Source organism: Gasterosteus aculeatus, chromosome 14 (genome assembly GCF_964276395.1).
Source record: "Gasterosteus aculeatus chromosome 14, fGasAcu3.hap1.1, whole genome shotgun sequence".
In the NCBI taxonomy this organism is placed as follows: Eukaryota; Metazoa; Chordata; class Actinopteri; order Perciformes; family Gasterosteidae; genus Gasterosteus; species Gasterosteus aculeatus.
The window spans coordinates 2,559,494-2,572,971 of NC_135702.1; the positions used below are offsets into that span (position 1 = coordinate 2,559,494).

General features: G+C 53.8%; 1 protein-coding gene across 30 annotated transcripts in view; it reads right to left on the reverse strand.

Moving 5' to 3' along the window:
- Positions 1-992: 992 nt before the first annotated feature.
- mast4 (microtubule associated serine/threonine kinase family member 4) overlaps positions 993-13,478 on the reverse strand; it is a 46,767-nt gene continuing 34,281 nt past the window's right edge. For 24 of the 30 annotated variants that reach the window (XM_078088837.1, XM_078088835.1, XM_078088833.1 and 21 more), the window contains 16 exons: positions 13,360-13,451; positions 12,965-13,173; positions 12,739-12,877; positions 12,358-12,490; positions 12,108-12,273; positions 10,597-10,698; positions 9,349-9,471; positions 8,797-8,906; positions 8,087-8,208; positions 7,645-7,859; positions 7,346-7,531; positions 6,957-7,183; positions 6,471-6,593; positions 6,248-6,384; positions 5,955-6,142; positions 993-5,871 (listed from right to left, as the gene is read on the reverse strand). In XM_078088837.1, the coding sequence (XP_077944963.1) occupies positions 2,798-5,871; positions 5,955-6,142; positions 6,248-6,384; positions 6,471-6,593; positions 6,957-7,183; positions 7,346-7,531; positions 7,645-7,859; positions 8,087-8,208; positions 8,797-8,906; positions 9,349-9,471; positions 10,597-10,698; positions 12,108-12,273; positions 12,358-12,490; positions 12,739-12,877; positions 12,965-13,173; positions 13,360-13,451 (5,346 nt within the window). In that variant the 3' untranslated portion in view covers positions 993-2,797. The remainder of the gene's footprint in view (positions 5,872-5,954; positions 6,143-6,247; positions 6,385-6,470; positions 6,594-6,956; positions 7,184-7,345; positions 7,532-7,644; positions 7,860-8,086; positions 8,209-8,796; positions 8,907-9,348; positions 9,472-10,596; positions 10,699-12,107; positions 12,274-12,357; positions 12,491-12,738; positions 12,878-12,964; positions 13,174-13,359; positions 13,452-13,478) is intronic. The other 6 variants (XM_078088838.1, XM_078088836.1, XM_078088834.1 and 3 more) reach the window with 1 other exon arrangement.

The following is a 13,478-nucleotide window of genomic DNA, read 5'->3' on the forward strand; positions in this document are numbered from 1 at the left end:
TTGTTAAATTGGATTCCAAACAGGCCGCCCTCCACTCACAGACGGCACGTTGTGTTATCCTCTCAATCCCGCTCATCTCCGCCCGTCGCAACATTTGTTGCATTACATGAAATCAAAAGGTCCGGAGGGTCAACGGGACCGAATCAGTCACAGAAACGTTCCCCCCCGCCGGCGGCCCGGTGAGACCTTCTCCTCGCGCTTTACTCCCAAACGCTAAGAGGCTTTTCTTTTCCCGTTGAGCCCTTCGTTCGATATTTGTGCTTCGTAATCAGCCTGCGGACACTGATCCATCTGCGTCATTTACGCCATAATCGCATTTTTTAAATGAGTTATTTAACAACAGGGACTCGTGTGCATTCATCAGAAATGCGCCTGTGACGCATCATGACCACGTTACTGAAAAGGAGCGTGGACGACGACCTGTTGATCCAATGTTCAGATCTTGGGAGGATTTGTGCCTCTGCAGAATGTTGCTTCACCGAGGACGTGTTTGAGCAACGACGGCGCCCCCTGCCGGTGCACCGCTGCAGCAGCAGGCTGGAGGTCAAGGCAACGCCGATAAATGAACGTGTGCATTGGAATCAATAAGTACAGCTTCGAAGACGTCCTCTGGTGGCTCTCTGGGGCGTCCATGAAGTGGACGTCTATGAAGACGGGAGACAATGGTTGTCCCGAGGGACACCACGTTTTATACATTTAGGGTTATTTAATCATTTCAGTGCGAATTTCAGGCAAAATCTGAATTTACAATATGAATATTAAAATGTTTAATCTATTCATTTTTTTAATTATCAGATACTGGGTTGGATGAATTGGAAGCGTATTGTCTAAATCTTTTAGTTCAATACCTTTAAATTATTTTTTTTTTTTTTTTTGTTACTTTTTTGTTACTTTGGTTAAATTCCGTAAAATAAAGTGTTACCATTCAGCTATGCGCAGTAATTCATTGATTCAATCTGATCTACGAACATATCAAAAGGGGACGGAAAAGATTAGCTCATAGTTCCATTTTATTTTCAGTGTTACGCAACATTAGAAGTATAAATATCTGTTTTAATATACAACATCTATGACACCCATAGAGCTTTCCTTGGGCAAAATACAAAACTCAAAACACTTTTATTGCACATGTTCTAAAAGACAAACCATCGAGAGCGAGTTCATCTAATACTAGTTTTGCACGGAGGAAGAAAAAAAAAAGGGAACTAAAAAGTCGAGCAGAGAAAGAAGGTGTGACATCGATCACAGCACGAACACGTGTTCTTACGCCATGAACAGCAGCTCTGACACACTACACAGATTTGGCAAATAACGATACACAAAATATACATCCATGATGCTTTGTAAACAAACATTGAATGTGCTTTGCTGATTTTAAATGTCAGTCGTCACCGGAGGAAAAAAAAAAAAAAGTTTTATTTCATCAAATGGAACTCGTTTAAATCTGACAGACGAGACGGGAATTCATGAATCATTTCAGTTCCGCTTCCTTCTCCTCGCCCTCCCCAACCGAATACCGGCCAAACATTAAGGTGCATTTGTTCTCACACACACTACATTAGCGACGCAGCAACAAAATATCTAATGCAAAGATCCTTTTCATCGTTAAAATCTCGTGAAGATAAACTTCAGACTCCGTCACGTTGGGCCGGTCGCGATGAGAGTACACGTGGTCGTTTTAACACAACAGAGCGAATACTGCATGACACACTCAGTGTCTCCTCCTCCTTCAGGGCTTCTTATTCATCTACAGGATGAATACGTGTGTGTGATTTAGCAGAAAGTGAATGCAGATACATGACAGCCTACATTAGTACCAAGAGTTTAACATTGAGTGCGTGTGAAATCTTTGATTCCTCTGAAACACCAAAAACACTCGACCAGCACGAAGACCCGAAACCCCCCCCGAGAAATCTTCTGAAGCCCCCTCTGTGCTTACCGACTGCAGTGATACCGGATAGACTTTCCTGGGGGGGGTGGGGGGGGCGAACGGCCCTCACAGTTTTGTTGATTAATGCTACATTTTCAGAAACAGTCCATTTGCCCCCGACCCCCCCCCCCCCTACGACCCCACGTGTGGAAAGTCACAAAGAGCAGGAGGCCTCGGATGAGATGCATCATGGGAGCTCACTTTAGACCACAGAGATACGGAGCTCATAATATTGATCTACACATTTAGTACAAACGACAATCACGTGAGTCCCAGTTTAACAGTGTTCTCATATTTACACCATATTGCATAAAAATCCCCAAAATATATGTACACATGTCAGAGGAATGTAAATGAACACCACAGCTTGCTCGGAACAGCAAGTTTTTTTTAAATTTCCCATAATTCTAAGGCCCCTTCACTGATTTAGGATTTCCCAGAACCGTGAGATGATTTCCCTATTTTTAGTTTTCGGGGGGAAAGTCGGGCGTGTTTTTATTCCCTCGGTGCGTCGACAAGAGAATCCCACGGAACCACGAGGCCCCCTGCAGGTTCCTCCTGTCTTCCAAGTGAGAGTGCAATCAAGCCGCTTTAATATGGCACGGACTGTACGGCCAAGGGGCGGAGCCTAGCGAGCCCCGGCCCCGCCCCCTCCTCACGGGCGCTGACACGCTGATTGCACGAAGCAGAAACAAAAACCAACCTGACGTGAAAAGTAAAAAAAAACAAACACCAGAAATGATCAGCAAACGACTTCCTACATTCGGACGTACGCGCGCACGTCTCCAACCAGCATGCAACAGCTCGCCCCCGCTCCCCGAAATCAAGAAGGCGTGATGCTGCTTCCACAAACCCGCCCCCCCCCCTTCATTTTTTATGGCAGGAACTACGCGGCGACTCTTTCTGCTGCTTCCTGCCGGCGTCCCGCTCGGCGGCGGCGGCTCTGGTCGCGTCTCTTTTAGTGTTTTTCTGCGCGGGCGCGACCTCTTGAACGGCCTCTTTTTTCTTCCTCTCCGGCTCCCTCTTGCCGGAGGACGCCACCTGTTTGTCCGGGGGAGGGGGCGGCGGCGGCGGCGGCGGTGGCGCCCCCCCACCGCGACCGTCTGGTTTGGCCGTTTCGGCCTTGGGGCCCTCCTTGGTCGCCCTGAACGCAGCGGCGGGGGCCCGGCCCGGGGCGGCCTCACCGCTCGGCGGTTCTTTCCTCGCCGCGTCGGGCTGGGGGGAGGGGGCGTCCGCGGCGACATCTTTTGGTCCCGGGCCGTGGTGGTTTCTCCCGGCGGGCGCTGTGGTCTTGGGGGACGGCTCCTTGTGTTTGGGATCGAGGCATTGTTTACCAGCTGGTGAGGTCTTCCCAGCCGGCGAGGGAGGGGCGGCCTTGGCGGGGGGCGGCGGTTTAGGCGGCGGTGCGGAGCCTCTGGACGGGGCTTCTCTCGGGGAATGCGGCGGCTGAACGGAGGCGTCCGGGGTCGTTTGAGCGGGGGCTTCTCTCTGCTTGGCGTTGGGACTGCCCCCGGCTGGGGGGCCAGGAGGAGCCGCGCCGCGAGACTTCACTTCCGGCGATTTTGTGTGCGTCTTCGTGGCGGCCGCGGGCCTGCACTTACTTTTGGCCAGCTGAGCGTCTTCCTTGGCGGCGGCCGGGGGCGGGCACTTGGGTTTTGCGGCGCTCTCCTTCGCGCTGGCGACTTCTTCTGGACCAGAGGGTTTGTTTCGGGCTTTTTCGGCTGGATGGATTCTCGCAGCGACGATCTTTTTCGTCTCCGTCGGTTCCTCTTCCTCGCCAACGCCGTCGTCCTTCTCCCTCAGCGTCCCGTTATTCAAAGAGGCGACCATGTTTGCTTCAGAAGCTCCTCTCTGCTGCTGCACTTTCAGGACAGCAACACGCGCGTTGACCTTCGAGCCGCCGCCAGCGACCGCTTTCACCGCCGACCCGACGGCGGCGGATCTCTCCCGCCGGTCCCGATTCAAACTGCTTTTACCTTCTTCCACAGAACCAGACGGCGGTGTTGCGAGAGAAACCGGCGGTTTCTGGGACGAAGGGGCGTTCTCGGGAACTGGCGAAGAGCTTCGCGCAGGAGGCGCGTTCCCCGTGCTGTGCCTCGGCGGCGGCGGCGCGGCTCGCGGTTCGCTGGGCGCCGCCGCGGCCGGAGCCTCCCGGCTTTTCCCGCCCGGCTCCGCTTCCTCCTCCTGATCCTCGTTGCTGACTTCCCGTATGGAGGGCGTTTTCCCGCAGGAGGAGAAGTGGCAGCCGTGTCGGGGGCCCCGGTGGTCGTGAGCCAGCGGGGAGCCGGACTTCACAGGCGGTTTGACGCCTCCGCTCGACGCCTCCGCTTTGCCGCTTTGAGCCTTCAGCGACTCGCCGTGTCCGTCTTGTGCTTTGCCGTTTTTAACCTCTGTGTCACTCGATTGACCTTTGGAGGCAAAAATGCCATTTAGAGAAGAAACGGCTTCAGGGCTCGCGCAGGAAGTCGAGGGGCTCTTTAGCGCGTCTGCGGTTTTCATCATTTGTTTCTCGGCAGACGTCTGGAGCCAAATCGGAGGACTCGGAGAAACGTTGTCGCTCGGATTCTCCGCCATTTTGGATAAGCAGGTTTCCGTTTTAGAAACTCTGGGCCCCGAGAGCAGGCCGATGTCCAGAGTGCCCTCCAGGGGTCTGAGCGAGGACACGTGGCGTCCTTCAGGTTTATACTCCGACGACGTCTTCCGGAGCGCAGACTCGGCGGAGGAGATGAGCTGGAGTTTCTCCACGGCGCTCTCGCCTCTGCCCGAGAAGAGCTTCGGGGACAGACCCTCGGGGCTGGAGTGAACGCTGGCGAGCCCCGCCTTCATGTGCTCGTGAGCCGCGGCCGTGTCCAGCTGCAGGCTCTTGGACCTGGTGGAGCCAAAGTGCGGGTTCTCGTGCACGCCGGGGGACAACCGGCACATGCAGTCTTCTCGCTCTTCGAAAGACAGCCGCTTCCTGGTGAACTCGACGTTGGGGGCTTTGAAGTCCAGTCTGTCGGGCTTCACGTTGTCCCTGGCCGCCCTGCAGTGAGCGGCGCAGAGGGCCGACCGGAGTGCCGCGTCGCTCTCGGGGCCGCCGGCGGGCGACTCGCCGTCGGGCGCCCGAGTGCCGAGCTTCTTATGCAGCACGTCTTTGAGGGTCGCGCTTGCAGCTCGGCCCTCGGGGGGGCCGGCGTCCGGGCCGCGGAGGAGGAGGAGGAGGAGGAAGCCGTCCTCCCGGTCGTCGCCACACGCCGACTCGGCCTCGCGCAGGGCGTCTTGCTTCTGAAGAGACTCCCTCCTCTCCGACCAGTCCTGGCGCTTTGCGACCATCTTGGACTTGAGCTTCTCGCGGTCGAGCTCCTCGGCGGACTCCTGGCGGCCCAGCTTGCGACCGGGGGGCCTCTTCAAGCAGCCCTGCTCGACGGGTCGGACGCGGTGGCCCGTTTCCTCCACGCTCTGCAGGACGGCGTGATCCCGCTCCCCGCGTCCCGGCTCCTCATCCTGCGCCTCCTCTTGGGTCACCTCCAGGCTGTGCTTCCTGGGACACAGGTGCTTCTTCTCGCCCGCGTAAGATGGCGACAGCTTCTCCTCGGACTGGACGCGCTTCAGGAGAGGCGAGCGGGGGGGCTCGGCGCTTTTGGGGCGCGCGATGTGGCGTGCGATGGTGGGCGGGGAATGTATCTTGGCCGGGAAGGCCTGGCTGGTCTTGGAAATGGGATGGGCGCCGAAGAGGGGAGAGGGGGAGCGCTGAGGAGACGTCGGCTGCGGGGTGGGCGACGGCGTGCGAGCCAATGGGGAAAGGGGGATACTGCCGGCGGACTTGCGGCGCCCCTGTCGGAGCCGTTGACCCGGCAGCTTGGGGCCGAGGCCGTGGAGGGTGCTGGGACGGATGTGGCCCGAGCCGGCGGGGGAGTTCGGAGCGCTGGAGCTGGGGGAGCTGCTCTGGGACGAGTTGCCACCTGGGAGTAAAAAAAAAAAAAAAACTCATTTAACACGTATGAAACACGTATAAACAGCACGATTTCTCAGACGACATCTCCACCTGACTGGGTGAGTTCTGGTGTGTGGCGGAGGGCGGCGGGAGGGGATCGTGGGGAGAGACTGTGGGTGGGGGGGACGCCGGGGAGACTCTCACCAGATGACAGAGAGTGGTTGAGGGAGGAGAAACTGCGGCTGGTGTGCAGGAGAGGAGACGGCTGCATGGCGAAGCGTCTGAAGAGGGAGCGGCGCCTGGGAGACGAAGGAGAGGAGATCAGTCAAGAAGGTCTCGACATGGAAGATTTAAACCAAACCTTCTGGATGCAATTTGGAAAAAGAAAACATTTCGCGTCGCACCTTTCTGGGGTCTTCTCCTTCTTGGGCTTTTTGGCACATCTCACCATCTTGCTCCGGTAGCTGTTCCTTCTGGCCGGACCCATTTTTATCGAAGTGTTTTCGAACGGCGTTGTGGAGATGGCCACTTTGCTACCGCTCTGAAAGCACGCGAAGACAGGACGTCAGAGGACATTTGTTATGGAATTCGCCCGCGGTTTAAGAACAAGCGTATGTCGTGGTTTACCTTCAGCAGGAGCTCCACCACCTCCGTGTGGACCAGACCGTGCACCGGTTCTCCGTTCACGTGAGTGATCAGGTCTCCAGCTTTCAGTCCTGCCTTATGGGCAGGCCCGCCGTCCTCCACATTCTGATTGACGGACACACAGGACGCATTTTACATTAGCATCTATTTTGCTTTTTCAGGAAGTTTAAAAAAGGTCCGTCGATCACGAGCGAACGAGCAAAAGTTCGGGACACAAAGTGCTGCAGGAATGAGGTACGTTGACAAACAGCCCTGGTCTCATATGTATATTTATCTTCTCTGGTGATGTAGTACTATCACAGGCACGGTTACTTCATGAAGAGAAGGAGCAAACTTTTTAATTCATGCAAACATCGTATAGTTTGCTTTCACTAGACAAACAACCGAGTCCCTTTGGAAGCTTTGACACGGGTCCAGATGAACCGAACTAAACCCCCACAGCCTGCAGACCTGTGGCGGATCGCTTACCCAGACCATGTGGTAGACGGTGTAGACGTCCCCGTCGCAGGAGTACACCCGGATGGCCCTCAGCGTGAAGCCGAACTTCTTCCCCGAGCTGTGGATGACGACGGGCTGCCGCGGGACGGCGTTGCAGAGGGAGGAGTCTCTGCTCGGGGAGGAGTCCCTCGAGGACGGGTCCGAGGAGAGGGAGTAGGGGGAGAGCGGGCTGGCCAGCGGAGACGCCCCGAACGCATCTGAGAAAAACAACAGGAGCCGATCACCACCTGAGCAGGTGCACGAGATCGAACCTGCAGTCGGCAGGGAGGTGTTTCTGCAGAGAGGCGGTCCATCCCTGCATCCACTTCTAAGGACCCGCCGAGGTCGTTGCGTCGTGAACCGCGTGCGTTTTTTCTCACCGCCGGGGATCATGAGTGACAGGCCGCCGGTTGACACGGATTTGGGGACTTTGGCCGCGGCTCCGGCCCTCTGTGCCGCGCCGTCGGGCCGCAGAGCGCCGGGGTGAGCGGCCCGGCCGGCGCCGTCGGGGCTCTCCAGCTCGTCACCCCTGGGTGTCAACTGGTCCAGATGTTCAGAGAAACTCCCTGAGTGTCGGAACAGATGAGCGTGGAGTGAGGCACACAGCTGAGCTTACAAATTGTAATGAAATGCAATAAAGCCACAGTTTATTACAGTTAGCACGCTTTGAATTTCCCACCAGAGAGCGTGGCTCCGCTGTGCGTGCTGCCGGGGGTCGTGTCGTCAGGCTCGTCCTGCGGGAGCTCCCCCGTGGAAAAGGAGGTCCCGCTGGGGTCCCCGAGGCCGGACGTCTCGTCTCCTTCGCTCTCTGCCGAGATGGCGAACTTTGGCAGCACGTTGGGCCGAGCGCCCCGATTGCTTCCGCCTGCGTCCGTCGAGTGGGAGGGCGAGGGCCTGGCGGAGGAAGAGGGACGGTGAGACCGCTGGAGGTCGGACGCCAATTGCTAAATATTTTCGGCAGCGCATTCCTTAGATTCTGTGTGTCCAGACTCCATCAAACCACTTCAAATCACTTCAAGTTGAACCGCAATGTAAATAATCTGCAGTGGGCACGAATGAAAAGAGGATTATATTTCTGATACTGTGTGTTGGGGTTTAATGGGCCGGAGTTCGAGGCGTACATTTCAGCAAAGTCCGGCGTCCAGCTGAGGGAGTCGACCGTCAGCGGGCTCTCGCTCTTCTTCCCCTCGGCCTCCCCCTTCTCCTCCAGGAGCCCACGGGACAAATCCAGGCTGCTGTAGACCTGCCGAACCACACAGAGGCAACGGCTCACTTCACCACCAAAAACCACCACCGCCAAGAATCGATTCCTCCGGTCTCCTTCACAGGCACCAAACGAATCAGGTTTCACACATTTACAACAAAGAGCTGACCAGAAAAACCCGGGCGGCTGCGGCTCGCGTCATGGCGTCTTACGCGCGGCGCTTTTAGGTGCAGCAAAAGAGACTCTGTGCAGCCCAACGCTTCCTCTCAGACGCCGCTTTTGGAGACACTGTAATGCTTTGTTTTGATGCCGAGAGGGGAGCACACTGCAATGCAGCACAACAATCGCTCCCAGCTTGCACGACCGCATTGTGTTGAAGAAGAAAAAAAAAAAAAAAGCGGAAAATATATGCAAAGCCGACATCTACGTTTTAATACTGTCGGGTGTGTTTTCTAGACTCACATTTCCATATAAAACAGCGCTCAGCTCATGCTTTCCCTCCCATGAGGTAAAAAAAAAAAAAAAGGAGCAGGACTGATGAGGGCAGCAACTCATTTGCATGACTAACGTCTTCGGGCGGCAACCACGGGGCGTTTGTGTGAGCGGAGGAAACTAAAAAGGACGCACCTTGGAGAATCTGTGAGAACAAGAGGAGAACTGCCGCAGCTCCACGTTGAAGTCTTCGTCGTTTGTGTCCTCTTCCTCCGTCTCCAGGTGGTGGTACCTCTCGGAGCGAGCTGGGGGGTGATGGGAGGTTTAGGGTTCAGATGGAGTTTTTACTACTTTTATTTTAAGGGTCACAAGGTGATTTAAGAAGAGGAAGAAAATGGATCCCAATCGGTTTTCACTCCATTCATTTAAAGCTATATAAAGTTTTATCACGGTTTATTATGGTATTTGTACTAAAAAAAGTGCCATAAATCAGATTTTTTTAAGCATTTGGAAAGATATATGATTGATAAACAGATGGTGCAAAAGCCCTTTATGTATTTTAGATTTAAGTATTCAGAGAAGAAGGGATGTCGATGGCCTGCAATGATTTTTTGTCGTTTGATTCATGACAGTTTATCTTGAGAGATGTGTGTGTGCACGTTGACGAGTCTAGTAACGGTTACCAGGCTGCAACTTCATATCTAATGATGCTCTGTGGTCACAGTAAAGTCAGCGACGGTAACTCACTGTCGAAGTAGCTGGTGTCATCCTCCGACTCCAGCTGAGGGATGAACTCGGCCTTCTGCCTCAGCAGGCTGTTCCAGTCCAGGTTGTAGAAGAACTGATGCTGCTTCACCTCGGCCGCCCCTCCTGCAGATCGAAGGAACGCAAATTGAACACAAAATTTCGAAAAAACAAAAACGGGAAACTGATTTGTGTGGAATACGCTGACGAGGACGCTTTCGCTCGGTTTCCCTTCTTCCCCTTCAGGCCCCTTCTGGACATAATAACCCTAAATCATGCGGGACAGTTTCCTGCCTGTGACCTTTCTTGGAATAGACGGGGGACTTTGTGAACGGCAGTATGGCGATGGGGGGGGGTCTAGATAAACCAGGAGGTCTACATGGACCGAACGGCTCCGTTGGGCCCTCGCGTACAAAGCCTTTGTCCCGGGTCGCGGACACTTTTACGGCCCGTGGATCCGCGCGCTCTTAAGCCTGGTTTATGCTTCTGCGTTTTCAGAGCTCCCCTTGCGTGTCCCTTGCGTCGCTTTTCACACCTCCGTGCGTCCTTGCGTGTGTCGAGACATTTTTCTAGGCTTTCGACGCAAGCCTCCCGCAGCGCACCAGGCTGCGATTGGTCCGCTAACTACGTCCTTTACGGAGTCTCACATTTCCGCTTTCACAGCCCGATGCCGCCATTATTAAAACGAAGAACGTTTACGAGAGAATGGATCAGATTTAAGAACTTTTGTCGGAGGAAATGCGTAAATATGACCACTTATACAAGCCGTCATTGGCGGGTTGTAGAAGCGGGTTGGATTCACCGAGGGAGATCGCCGCAAACGCCGGTTTGCCGGTTCGAGAGGTGCACAAAGTTGTGGAGGAAAATACGGGACAAATGTGTCCGCGATGAAAAGCAGCAGCGGCGACGCACGGGGCAATAAAGCCTATGATAAATAAATAAACAAATAAATAAATAGACGTGACTCTCCAAGTCGTCTTCAACAAAAACACGTCACTCCGCCTGTTGTTCTGGAGGTGAATCGCTCTGCAACACACGCAGAACCATGAATTGAAACGAGTGCGTCGACGCAACGACGCAGACGCATGCGGCGGCCTTTAGTGCTTGATCGTGCATGGATCTAGATTCACAGGGAGAGGTGAAGAGGCCACAGGGTGAACTGCCCCTGCTGTTGGATGACCTCAATTTAATCCCCCGGTGAATTATGAGCGCTGCTGGTCGGGGTCATTGGGAGGGGTCGCGTTTTGTTACCTGCGCCCATCCTCTCCAGAGGGTTCTGTCGGAGGAGCAAGGCGATGAGCTCCTGGGAGTCCGGAGGAGGAGCGTCCTCTCCCTCGGGCCAGTTGATTTCGTCTGAAAAACACACAATGCGAAAGTTGGAAAAGATCCGGCTTTGCTGAGAAAACCGAACGCTGGGTATTTATGAAACATCAGTGTAACACAAGGAGTAAAAAAAGAACAAGGGGATGCATTTGCACTTCGAAATGATCACGACCAAACTTGACGTAAACGGTTTTAAAAGGCAGTAATTACGCGTTTGTGGCATTTAAATAAATCTAGAAAATGTTTGTCAGACTCTGGAAACAGGTTTGGTCATTTGATGAGATAAAGAAAGAAGATAAAATTGAACTAAAAAGGTTTTGAAGTCACCTCACATACGTAATAATGTACTGTATTGATTTAATGTTCAATTGTGACTCACTAAAAAGGTTCAAATTTACAAAGTGCAGTTTAAAAAAAAAAAAAAGCTTCACCAGCAAATTCAGACAAAACCGAGCGAGTTCTGAGGTGTAAGCGTTATGTTGAATGAGACGATTTAAATGTGCTCGAGCTTTTGGGTGAAAAGCCTGGTGGATAAGCAATGAAAAGGGGAGCAAAGCCCGCCTGCGCCGCGCTGATTGTCTGCTCCGTGCACCATTTGTCCCCATTTTAATCAAATTTGGGTGGTTGGGGGGGGGCTATGAATATGGATGTGCGGCCCGAGGCCACGGTGGCATCGCATTCAGTGTGCTCTTTAATTAACTGTCACTCTCGGAGGCTCGGAACATTTGATTGAGAGCGCGGCAAAGCGGTCATGCCACGGCATTTACTCGCCTGCCGCGTGACAACAGAGGCGGTTGTCAAACAGCCGCGATAATTCAGCGGGGGAAACCGCCGAGACGAGAAAGAAGCTGATGTGTGTTGTTGTTGTTTTTTTTTTTTAAAGCTTATGATTTTTTTCCACCACGGGGCCACAGGAAGACGACACAGAGACACAGAATTAATAAAAGCTCACTCGTGGTCTCAAGCCGGGCTGAATCCGCCTCGCGCCATCTGCTTCTCTACGGAAATCTCTGCCTCCAATAAATATGCACACCGAATAATTCCATGTGGTCACTGTGTGAATGTTTAATTCATATCCGAGTGAGATTTGGGAATTCCCGCTGCTGTGCTCAACGGAATCTAAAGGCCAGATGCTGTGAAACCTGCCAGAATCTGTAGAGTAAAATTATACACTGACTGATGAATAAATCAGTGAAGCTTATTTTCTTCTTTAAATACAAAGATCAGAGGAAAGTAATGTTTCCTCTTGAATAATTGACGCCTCGGGGGTGAAATGTCGTGCTGTGCATCAAACATCTGGGTGGATGTGGTGAAGGTGCACGAGAAGGAAATGCTGTTGGAACACGGATTCGTGGAGCAAAATCAAACATGCTAAAGAATACGAACGCAAAAAGAGCACGTTGTCGACAACGGCGGAAGAACCCGGACGCCCCACTGACCGCTGATGACCTGACCGAACAGCTCCTCCGGGGTGTCTCCGAAAAACGGCACGCAGCCCACCAGGAACTCGTAGAGGATGATGCCCATCGCCCACCAGTCCACCGGCTTCCCGTAGCCCTGCCGCAGGATCACCTCGGGCGCGATGTACTCCGGGGTTCCGCACACCTGCCGAGGCACAGCGCCGTGAGCCCGTGCACTCGCCCGCCCCCGGGGGGCCGGACCGATGGGTTTTTCGAAGGGGGGCGTTACCTGCTTGTCGGAGAACTCCCTGGCGTCTTTCTCGATGTGCCCCTCGTACAGGTTGGTGGTCATGTTCATCAGCCCCACTTTGGACAACCCGAAATCCGTCAGCTTGATGTGTCCCATCAACGTTACCAGCAAACTGGGAAGGAGACAGAAACGTAAGAACGAAAGTTTGTGCAAAAGTAAAATATTTAAAAAGCAAAGTGTTTTTTATTCATTGTATTACGGTATTTGTGTTCATCTTCTACTTTATTCTGCTCTAATGGCAGAGAATGAAAATCACGCTGTGAAGCTGAATTAAAAACAAGTCAGGTTTGCTTCCTTCAATCTGATCTCCACGCCACCGCCGCGGACTACGGTTGCCGCGGCAACCAGGGGGCCCCTCACTTGTCTGGCTTGAGGTCCCGGTGGACGATGCCGTAGTTGTGGAGGTACTCCAGGGCCAGCACCGTCTCTGCAAAGTACATGCGGGCCATGTCCACGGGCAGGGGGCCCATGTTCTTCAGCAGGGTGGCACAGTCGCCGCCTGCAAGCATCAACGGAGAAGAAGTGAGGCCGACGCGCACAGGAGGCCGCAGCGCCGTGCGCGAGGTAAAGACGACCAGCGGCTGACCTTCCACGTACTCCATGACCATGCACAGGTGCCGGCGGGTCTCGAACGAGCAGAACATGGACACCACGAACGGGTTCTCGGCGAAGGTGAGGATGTCTCTCTCCACGAAGGCCTGCTGGATCTGGTTCCTCAGAATCAGGTTCTGCTTGTTGATCTTTTTCATGGCGAACCGCTGCTTCGTCTCCTTGTGGCGGACCAGATAAACAGCTCTGTGGGGCGAAAGGGTTCACGGGTCAGCTGTGGGACGGAACCCATCCGTTTGAAATCTGTTTAAACGTCTAGAGGAGGCGGAAGGGAAAACGCGGCGGGGGACTGAAAACGGGTAAAAGAAAAAAAGGGTCGATTCAAGCGCAAATCCACCATCAGAGATTAGATGGAGATCAAGATGTCCTTACCCGTAGGCGCCGTTGCTGATGAGTTTTGTCATCTCAAAGTCCAATTCGCAGGGTTTACGCCGGCAGCGCAGCGCCGTGCTGAGGCTCTGAGACTGAAGGGAGACACAGACAAAGAGATA